The sequence below is a fragment of the Trematomus bernacchii genome, unplaced genomic scaffold (assembly GCF_902827165.1).
Source record: "Trematomus bernacchii unplaced genomic scaffold, fTreBer1.1, whole genome shotgun sequence".
NCBI lineage: Eukaryota > Metazoa > Chordata > Actinopteri > Perciformes > Nototheniidae > Trematomus > Trematomus bernacchii.
This window is the reverse complement of record NW_022987973.1, coordinates 14,264,002-14,275,058: the sequence shown is the minus strand read 5'-3', so window position 1 is coordinate 14,275,058 and position 11,057 is coordinate 14,264,002. Positions and strand designations below refer to the sequence as shown.

The following is an 11,057-nucleotide window of genomic DNA, read 5'->3' as shown; positions in this document are numbered from 1 at the left end:
GTGTGTGTGTGTGTGTGTGTGTGTGTGTGTGTGTGTGTGTGTGTGTGTGTGTGTGTGTGTGTGTGTGTGTGTGTGTGTGTGTGTGTGTGTGTGTGTGTGTGTGTGTGTGTGTGTGTGTGTGTGTGTGTGTGTGTGTGTGTGCGCGCGCGTGCGTGTGTGATGACTCTTTACTTTTCTGTAAAGGAGACAATGTGTAATTGAGTATGACTCATGTCTTTGTTCATTGTTGAAATCGCAGACTGCCTGTCTTTTTCACAATGGTTTTGTCTTCCACATAAACACTATGTTATGAAACTTTTGTGTATTAAGTCATTTTTTATTGGCATAACAAAGACTTAAAAACAATTGTTTATCTCGGTAAATAGGTTGAGCAGAAGTAATGGATGTGTTCAACTGATTAAGTTCAAGATGTGATGGTTTATTGAAGTACAGCCATTTATTGTACTTCTTTAGTATTTCTGATAATAGTTGCTTTGTAGTTATTATGAACTAACATAAATAATACATTACTTCAAATGTAAATTCCTAACAATATATAACATAAAATCTGCCTTATTGTAATCAACAAAAAACAGAAATCAACTTTTCTCGAGCTAAGAATGTAATGGGGTTTTAAATTAAGGTTTTATAAAGAAACATTTGAAATTCAAATGAACTAAATCGGTGACAACATTTTTTTACTGGACATCTTAATTTGCTAATAATACTAATCGACTTCTACCTGATATTAACTGAAGAGCAGGACTACTTTTAATTTAGTGCTTTTACTTAGTTGTCGAAAATGTTTCTTCTACCACTACATGGATGATTAGATAATAAAACACTGCACAAAATGATATTTCCATGACACGCACAGAAACAGACTTTTGGTTTTGTGTTTGTCCTGTGAGAGAGAGACGTGGGTTTGATGATGTATGTTTGTGATGGGAGAGATTGGTTAAGACGGCGGCCACTCACAGCTGGAGAGTATGTCAGGAATGTTGTTGAGAAACTTCCTCCTTTACAGAGACATTAGCAGGAAAATGACATCACCATTCACCGTGCAGTAGCAGGATTGTTTTTATATGTGCTCCGCTTGCTGGTTTAAGTTAGACTGGAATGTTTCATACCAACCAGAATTTAGCAAAACCTTTGAAATAAAACATGATGACATTTGGTTGGCTGCTTTTAATAAATAGCACCTATGATGTTACTTATGGACGCTCAATAAGTCATAAACATATATGCATATAGAAAAATGCTCAGGATTTGAAAACAACTTAAATAGAGTGGAGGAATCGTACTCTGATATTTTAATGTGATATACTGTAAGTGGCAATACCAAACCATAGAAATATGCAGACACAAGTACAAGAGTAATTTATCATGCAGAATTGTATGTGTATATATATATTAATATATACATATTGTACTTTGTTCATTGTTATAACTTGACAGTCCTTTTCATTTTGAAATGTACGTTCGTAGAGTTGATATGGCTTCAGGCAGATATAGTTTCAAATGAACTGGCATACTGATAGGCACATTTAATGCAACATCCTGTTTTCAGTGTAGGTGAATCAATTACACGTTTTCATCTCTACTATACTGTATTAATATAATGCATAACAACGGTGCAATGGTGTTTTCACATTAAGGCCACAGCAGAAAGGGGATCTTTGGCAGGAGTTTTTCTGAAGGCCTGCAGGTGCACTGTGGGTGTGCTTACAGGGAAAACACTTTGTTAAAATGAAGGACTTGGAAAGCACTTCAGACACACAGAGGTCCCATTCATATGCAGATGTGGCCTCAGATGTCTATGAAGGAGGAAACGTTCTAATAGCATGTATCTCCAGGAAATGAAAAGCTTTGTTCCCTAGTTTAAACTCTTGAGATTCCAACAGTCAAACAGAAAACACACAATAACAAATGTCACTCACATAAAAACAAGTTTAGGCTGACCTCTAGTGGTTTTTGTTAAGAGTTACATTTAAGTGTTAAACGAAAGTACAGCATCTGTGATGTCAAATAGTAACTACTGTAAGGAACATAATCAAAACGTTTTTTCTTCCTATGAAATAATATCACTACATTTCCCACCACGTTTTTGTGCTGATATTTGTCATGTTAGGTTAGGGTTAACTTTAAGTGCAAGTCATGTCATTTTCACAATAATAATTTCATATAACTTTGGCTTTTGATTGCAATTATAGGTTAAAAGTGAATGAATCCTAATTTATGATGATATCTTTGTGTCTTGTTTGGTGTAAAGTACATGTCCATTGGTCAATATGACATGCCATGAATCAGCTTTGGGAATTAAGATGCTCTTAGGATCAAGGGCATCTCCAATGTGTTTTTATTATGCACCTGCTGTAGACGAATGAAGTATAAATAAAGAGACACACGTCACGTGGCTTTACAAATAGCTATAAGAAGGATACACTGCTGTGTTGTTTTTATAAGGTGGGGGGGGGGGAGACTTCGGTGCATGTGTTTACGTCACAGGATGAATTCACCTGTTTCGGGGTGTGGCCAGAGGTGACTGCAGGCTCAGGTATTAACCGCAAAAACACACTGATCAGGACGATACAGTGAGCAGCTGTGTGTAACGCTTCGATTAGATTATAGGTCTATTTTTAGTTTTTTCATCTCTTCTTTTATTGATTTATTGATTTTTCATCCGAGGTGTTTTATTTCCAACTTTTTTCACAGTGTTCTTGTGTCACCATGCGGAGATTAGCGGCCGCGGTCCTCCTGCTGTCGCTTCTCAAAGGTAATTGTCATTAATGAAAAGTTAGCCTCGTGCTCTCGACTGAACCTGCTAATGAATTGGATGTTTGTCAAAATATCAAATTAAACTTACTAAACTATCTGTCGCATCATTTTGTTTGTCATAAAGACAGCCGGCGTGAATAGGATGACTCTAACGAAGGTCTATTTTGGGGATAGAGAAAGCCCTATTGTGCTTATTTTATATTTCATATATGTTGTTTTTTATTTTATTTGGATAATTACTCTGGTATATACGTTTATGAACTGTAACCTAGATGATTTTCCAGCTAATGTTCTGAGACCTGTCCACATTTAGGGTCAGATGAACCTAACAGGTTTCATTCCAGCTCCTGAATGTTTGGCTGGTAGTTTCACAGCAAGACATTTCCTGTGCCTTTGTTCGTGTCACCTGTTTTTCTGGTTCTGCCACTATGTAAAAAAGCACCTCAGTAGATAGAAACCCTCTCAAACATTGTTTCTGTCTGACCACACAATTTCCTACTTGACTCTTGGCAACTCTAGCCTATCTAGGCTCATAATGTCCAGCTTATTTTTATAGAGATAGCGTTATACATTCTTACACAAATACACAGACTACTGTGCGTAATCATCTGTTGTGTGTGTCTCCCTGCAGTTTCGGTGTGTATTCAGGTGAACGTTCCTGAGCAGGACCGCAGCACAACCCTGTTTGCCTCAGTGACCCTTCGCTGTGACTACTCCACCTCTGCTAACCTCCAGGATGTGCTGCTCACCTGGAGGTTCAAGTCCTTCTGCAAGGACCCCGTGCTGGAGTACTACTCCACAGGTAACACAACCTGCACTCCATGTACAACACACGTCTCAGAGGGTACACTATTCTCACTGAGCTGCTGAAAGGAAACGGAGCCCTCATGTTTATATAAATAGTCTTATATTCTCTCTGAATATTCATCAATCCCACAATGTAAAACCTCATAATCAATGGGGTATTTATTTCAGTTACTATGAATTAAAGTAGTGTAGTTGAAGGCTGCAACTATCCCATTATTAAGCAAATTGTCATGTGTGCATTTGTTTGCACTGCTCTGCACATTTGTACTATTTATTTAATAGTTGTCATGTACTTTTTTACATATGTTTATATATTTCGAATCTATATGTCTTACTTTTTACTCTAATCTTTTAGAGCAATCTTAATGCGTAGGCCATGCTGAACTGCACTACACGTCATGGTCATACGACAAATACTCTTTTTTTTAATACAGCACTTTTTAAACAATGTAATAAAAGTGCTTCACTGGGTTGACTCTGGAACAATACCATTTCAGGATAGCAATGGAAAAAAAACAGACAATTACAATAGTAAAACATGACAATAAAATACCCTAAAGTGATTAAAAAAATAATTAAAAGCAATAACAGATAAGACATGTTGGAAATTAAATGATGGGCTCACATTGATAATACATATTTATGTTAAAAGACACATAAAATCCTTGACTTGAGATGTGGGGACTTTTTTTTGTTAAAGACTTACTCTCTGGGCCCCATGGATGTATTTGCTACTAACTCATCCATCCAGTATTTGTAGAGATTGTTTTAATGTAAACTTTGCTTCTTGTTTTGCAGCGTACCAATCCGCACTACAGTTAGGACAGGACCCTGCAAATGACTGTCCTGACCGCCAGCGGACAGTCCGCACAGTGATACAGAAGAAAGGCAGCAATGAACCCACGCTGGGACCCGAATATCGGGAACGCAGGATCACCATCCAAAACAGTGAGTTTATTCAAACACTATCGGCACCAGGCTCACCCTATTTGTGAGGGCGATTTAAAATAAAACTATCAGTGTCTTAATAACTCTATTTTAATTAACTAATCAGATGTTTGGGTTTCTAAGAGAAATCACAAACTATATGTTCGGTGAAGTGATGACAGGCCATGTTAACTATTTGTTTCAAAGTTGCTGACCATTGTTTGATGTGTGTCGCTGTGTGTGTTTTTGTACAGAGGCAGACTTGGTGATCACTGAGGTGATGTGGTGGGACAACGGTGTGTACTATTGCTCTGTCGACGCCTCGGGAGACACTTCAGGAGACTCTGACAAAGAAATCAAACTCATTGTTTACCGTAAGAAACGGAAAGAAACATTTTTGTCAAAGATATACTCACAGATTTTATTGTAGCCCCAAATGGTGAATTTCCATAGTGTCTACTCTTGATTTTTTTTAAACCTAAATGTTTCCAATAGGAACTAGAACAAAATCATGGACATATCTATTAACAAGACGTGCCTCTTTCTCTCCTGTCTCAGACTGGTTGACAGTGTTGCTCATTGTCATCGGAGCCCTCCTCCTCATCATCCTCTTCTGTATCTGCTGCTGCCAGTGCTGCCCTCAGAGATGCTGCTGCTATATCCGCTGTCCCTGCTGCCCGGAGCAATGCTGCTGTCCTGAAAAAGGTAGAAAGCAGAGCTCCATTTAGAAAACTGTCCTTGTTTGTGCCCTGAGGATGCTCAACACATGAGAATGTTTAAGTCACAACTTGTTGTCAGAAATACATGGAAAAAGAATTGTTAATTTTAAGAAATATTGGAAAATATAAGTTAAAGTGGACCTATCATGCTATATTTAAATGATATATTGTAGGGCCATACCTATATAAGGTATATTTATACGTTTCTGTTTTCAAAATACCAAACAGATCATGCATTTTAGCCATGCCTCATTTCGCTCTATGTGCTGTTTGCTGTCTACGGGGCTGATTTTGTGAGCTGCAGCTGACCACGTCCCCCTGCAGGAGAGGGGAGCCGTGCTCTGATCAAGTCAAGAGGGGGAGAAAAAAAGATCTCCGTCCTCCGTGTTTTATTATATTGTTATAGGCCTATAGAGTCGTTATTCATTTGTTTTAAAGCTCAATAAATAACAAAGAAGACCTTTGACCGGCACTTTTCTAATTTTGTCCGGAAGATTTAAACTTTAACGGACATCTTGACCGGCGAAAGAAACTGAAACTGAAACTCTGCCGCACAGTCCCCTCGTTCCTTGGAAGAGGCGGAGAGGTGGGTGTTTGTCCTCTGCTGGTGGACTAACCGGAGAGAATTACAGTGCTTGCCTCGACGGGGAGGGATTACATTGAATTAAAGCAGCGGGAGCAAACGCTTGCCTCGGGGAGGGAGAAAAAAAGCCACAGCGGAGAATAAACAGAAGGGTAACCATGGTAACTATGGGCGGGAAGTCTTCTTCGCTGCTTTTGTGGCAGACTACAGCGCCACTTACAGGCCTGGCATATGTACTACAGCGTCTCCAGAGCTTTCGAGCGGCAATGGCCGGCCGTAGTCCAACCCCACATTCCCCTGATAGGTGGAGAGTTGGTCCAATAGCCGTAGCGCCACTTCTGTGACGTCATAGAAGTGTTCAAATCTGGATCAGTTTTTATCAGATCCGTTGCAGCCCCTTTTTTAGAGATTTGGGTATGGAGGAAAATAGAGAGGGTTGTGTTTTCTGACACTTGGTGAGTTCCCTGGAACACCGGGGACACATATGCATGTATAAAAGACGTACAAAAGTGCATTTAGCATGATAGGTCCCCTTTAAAATGAAAATATAGTAAAATGTTTGAAACGTGTACAAAATAATATGAGTAAATGGTTGAAAAATATAACAAAAATTAAAAAAATGTAATAAAAAAAGAATATAACCACATTGAAACGAATAATATAAGAAGACTTGGAAAAATAGGTAAAAACAAAACGGAAATTGTCAAATTAAAACGTTTGAGTGAGTCTGAAAAAATATCCAAAAATAAATATATGTAAAATGTCACAAGAACTTCCAAAAAAATATTAAATAAAATGCCCAAAAATACAGTTTGATGGACTGTATTTACAATGTTCAATGTATGTCCCTAATCACTTTATGTCCAATTATCTAAAGAAGGTATCCACTCATGGTTAGGAGAAATGGTCATAATAAACTCTCCCAGTGTACAGCCCAAATGGGTGTGTGAGTATCGTTTTAAAAGAGATTTGGAAGAAACCCAGACCTTTCTTAAACATATTCCTGCAACTAGGATTTTATACTGCTCTGGTCAAAACCAAAATCGGTATCATCACTCGGAAAGCTTTTTATGAGCTTTGGAAATCAGCATCAGTGGCAAAAGTCTGTGTACTTAGTGAACATCTGCCTGTATTGATGAATATTAAAGCATGTGCTCTTGTTTCAGCGGTGATGCAACATCGTATGATGAAGGATGCTCAGAGGGCCATGGCTCCCTGGATGGGGGGGCAGCCGTTATATGGACAGATGAGTAATGGCTCCCAGATGAACCCACTGCTCTACGCAGGTACACACACCACACAACACACGCGCTACGCAACTAATCCTTATTAATATTCTAGATATGTATTCATTCATACATGTCTCCAAATAAAATAAATTGTAAATGTTTTCTTCCCTCTAGGATCTGTTTCAGGGAAGAGCATCCCGATGAAGTCCATGCCCCTCCCCCCTCCCCATTCTTCAGCCTACAGCATGCCCCCTCCCAGTGCTCATGGCACGCACACCCCTAATCACATGCTGGATTACCTGGAGGGCCAGGTGAGGGGGATAGACATGGCCAGCCCTCTGATGCAGGTAACCGCTCTTGTTCTCAAATGTGTTAATGTTAACAGAGGAGCATCGGATTATTTTGTCAACTCTTTATATTTAATGACTGTTTTCAAATGCCATTTTCTTAATGTCTTTCATTTTTGTAAAGCACCTTGAATTGCAAGGTATTGAAAGTTGCTATATAAATAAATGTGCCTTGCCTAAAACAGTAATGGCTACGATTCCTGTTTACTTTACTTTAGTCTTTATTTATAGTATTAAACGTTTCCTTTCATGGTTAATTGCAATTCATTACTGATGAAAGAAAGCAGTTAATGCTGATTGTGTTGTCACCTAGATGTACCTGCTTTGCCTTTTGAAAGCTGCTTGAAATTGGGCAAGTGTCTGAGGCATTTTTCCTTAATTTGGACTTGAAGGTGTTACAAATGTAGAACTCTACTCTGTGCCACTGTGTTTGTGCCATGAGTAGTTGGTCTGGTTTTGATCACACAGAACAATTTTTTTTAATCAGAACTTAATTTTGCTTCTCTGTTTCTCTTTCTTTCCATCAGTCCCAGCCTCCTCCACAGCACCACATGCAGCAGATGCCCCCACCTCACATGCAGCAGATGCCCCCACCTCACATGCAGCAGATGCCCCCACCTCACATGATGCAGCAGATGCCCCCACCTCACATGCAGCAGATGCCTCCTCCCCAGCACATGTCCCAGCACGTCCCATTTTCCCCTGGCCCTCCCAGCATGATCTCTGCTCTGGATGATGGCCCAACAGAGCACCGCGTCATCACACTTCCACCAATAAGAGAGCAGCCACCAGCTAGAACTGCACCCCCTGCACCAAGGACTCGGCCCCCCAGCTCCAGCGAGAGCAGCCGCAGCGGCTTTGACCGTCGTGATGAGCGAGGACAGGTGGTCAGGCGTAACGTCTCCCCCTCCCCGTCCAGAGGGATTCCCAGGAGCTACAGCGAGGAGTCCCTAGACGGGAACAGGCGCAGCCGTCCAAAAGGGGACATGGTGCCCCGCTCCCGCTCCAGGGACGACCTGTTTGACAACAGGTCCAGAGGAAACCACTCTCCTCCAGCATCACGGCACTCCAGAAGAGGGTCCTGGAGCTCGGATGATGAGGGCAGCAGCAGGAGAGGAGGAGGAGGGAGGAGAGGAGGTGGAGGTGGAGGTGGAGGCTGGGTTGACCAACCTCCAATCTACAGCGAGTACGAACCTGGAAAGAAACCAGGAGCACGGAGGAATGAACACTACTCTAGACGCACAATGCTTTAGCTGTAGACGCACACAACGCACTTACGTCAAGACAAACGCACACACCTTGAAACATTTGATTACATAAAACAAGTGATGTGGGTGAAGTGAATCTAAAGTTAGTATGTCTCTCTCAGGGCAAGAGTTCTCGCAGTGGCACCAGCATCGTCATCTGAAAGCTGCAGCTGTGAAAAGCCCTGTGACCTCTGCTCCAGAGAACATGCACACCTCCCTAAAACCTGGAGCCTTGTTTTTTGGCTACTGGTAAACTTTTTAATGCCAATATTTTAATTTTAAAAATTATTCATGAACCAACTCAACCAAAGTTGTCAGAAGGAATTATATAATGTGAATATTCCTCAGGTGTGCAGGAGGTAACGCAAATGTAAGATGTAGGAAGAAAACCTAAATGATACCCATATGATTGGTTTGCGTTTTTAGATATTGATGTAAGAAAACTGCAAAAGTCTTCTAATAGAGCTATTTTGGGGATAATATTTCCCTCTGCTGGTTCATTGTTTTATTAAGATTTGAAATAATGCCTCCTGTTTGATAGTTTTATTTGGCTTTTAATGTTTTTCTCTCGTAACCTTATTTGTTTGGCAGTCATACAGTTGATTCTTATGTTTTAATGACACCATGAAACATTAAGTGGAGAAGAAATGACTCGAACAGCCAGTATATTAAGACATATTACAAGTTTAATGTTTGTAAATTGTAATTTTTTACATCACTTGGATTTCTTGAAGTGTATTTGTTATGCTAATGTTTTGAAGGAAAAGGTGGATGCAGTTAGACTCTGGTCAGATAATGATTGTGATTTTTAACCCTTTTGTACATATGACTAATGAAGTATTTACACTTTCTTATGAATAACTGTAAACACTTTGTAAATAAGTAATGTACATGTTGTTGACAGAAAGTTATGTCAACAATGTTACAGGCACAAAAAGTGTATATTTTCTTTTTAAATTAAGCACAATAGGAACATGTGATTTGTTGGTGTACAGTTTGGGAAATGTACCTATTTTATTTTCTACCTTTTGCTTTAAACATGATCCATCAGAGATACAACAGAAATACGTTAATCATGGAATTACAATGGTTGACTCCCATTTATGTTTTTAAGGTTTTTTAATTTCACTTAAGTGTTTTACACTGTACAGTCAGTTTCTGTTATCAATATTGAAAATAAACTGTTTACCCTCTGCGTAAAACAAGACTGTCTATTTTTCTATAACACATTTGAACTTGTATTTGTAGATGCATGACAAATGTTACATTATAGAAAACATTGCATAATAAAGAAAAAAAGGTATTGTGTATTCCGAGGCACTAAGGCAATTTGAAATAAAATATTTTGTATGCTATGTATTTAAGAAAGTGAAGGCTATATTTATATATCACAGCCGTGTATGTTTTGTAGAGTGTTATTTTTAGATGTATTTAAAAGATCTTCCAAAGGTCTACTTTAGTTTTCTAGTGAAAGAATTACTGTACATTGGTCAGGTGGTTTGATTAGAAATCTTCTAGATTATACAAGTGATTATTTAATTGTATTGCACTGGATTAGTTTCAGGTGGATGTATCCTACATAATAAACAGGAAACTGAGTGTATACTGTGTTTCGAAACAAAATGTGTTTCTCTTCTTGTAAAGTTATATGTTTTGCCCTCATATGTGGAAACCCTAATAAGATCTTGTAAAAAAGTAGAAGTACCAGGGTGAAGGAATACTCTGTTACCAGTAAAATGCCTGCAATCAACAAGTATTGGCATCATAATAAACTTAAAATACCAAAAGTTAAAGTACTCATGATGCAAATTGGTCTATTTTGGAATAATATATATTTTATGTTTTGAATGTAATTATTGATGCATTAAAGTGTTATCAAAGCTGGTAAAGGTGCAACTAGTATTAATAACTTTGTATACTGCAGGGTAGATTGTGAATTTACTCCAGGTGTAGTTACATAACTAAAGTTTTATTTAAGTGTTGATTATATTTCACATCTTTAATCAAAATCTGCAAAGCAACTTAAGATATCAAATTACTTTAGTGGGGTAGAAGTACAAAGTAGCTAAACAAATTAAATGCATAAGGAAAGTACAAGTATCTCAAATTGTGCTTAAGTACAATACATGAGTAAATCTACTTAATTACTTCACACCACTGTTTGCAATATATTTACTATATGAAAATGCACCTCTTATAACAGGCCATTGAATTTCCTTACACTGAAAAGCATACTGTGCATATAAAGAGCTCTTTTATAAACATTATAATGTAAATGTGTATACTGCAATACTTCGGTAAAAGTACACTGTTCTTTTGTTAGTTAGAAATATGCTGGTCATAACTCAAAACATTGTTATTTATAATTAAAACAACCATTAATACAAGTTATAATCAGCACTGACTTCAGACCAGCCGTGTGTTTTGTCAAACTGCGACTG

General features: G+C 38.6%; 1 protein-coding gene across 2 annotated transcripts; it reads left to right on the top strand.

The window, feature by feature from the left end:
* Positions 1–2,466: 2,466 nt before the first annotated feature.
* On the top strand, positions 2,467–9,919 carry LOC117471682 (immunoglobulin-like domain-containing receptor 1). Of its 2 annotated transcripts, XM_034116858.1 has the most exons (9): positions 2,467–2,536; positions 2,695–2,755; positions 3,389–3,559; positions 4,363–4,512; positions 4,746–4,865; positions 5,050–5,196; positions 6,960–7,079; positions 7,197–7,369; positions 7,897–9,919. In XM_034116858.1, exons 2-9 carry the CDS (start codon positions 2,710–2,712, stop codon positions 8,620–8,622), a joined length of 1,653 nt encoding a protein of 550 aa, XP_033972749.1. In that variant the 5' UTR covers positions 2,467–2,536; positions 2,695–2,709; the 3' UTR covers positions 8,623–9,919. The 2 variants fall into 2 exon arrangements, with proteins under 2 accessions (XP_033972749.1, XP_033972748.1); XM_034116857.1 differs by lacking the exon at positions 2,467–2,536 and having other exon boundaries at positions 2,545–2,755.
* Positions 9,920–11,057: the final 1,138 nt, after the last annotated feature.

Excerpts from the sequence above, each read along its gene's own strand:
- LOC117471682 (XM_034116858.1), top strand. The coding sequence starts at position 2,710 with ATGCGGAGATTAGCGGCCGCGGTCCTCCTGCTGTCGCTTCTCAAAG. Across the intron at positions 3,560-4,362 it reads GCTGGAGTACTACTCCACAG|CGTACCAATCCGCACTACAG; the intron begins GTAACACAACCT and ends CTTGTTTTGCAG. Across the intron at positions 5,197-6,959 it reads ATGCTGCTGTCCTGAAAAAG|CGGTGATGCAACATCGTATG; the intron begins GTAGAAAGCAGA and ends CTCTTGTTTCAG.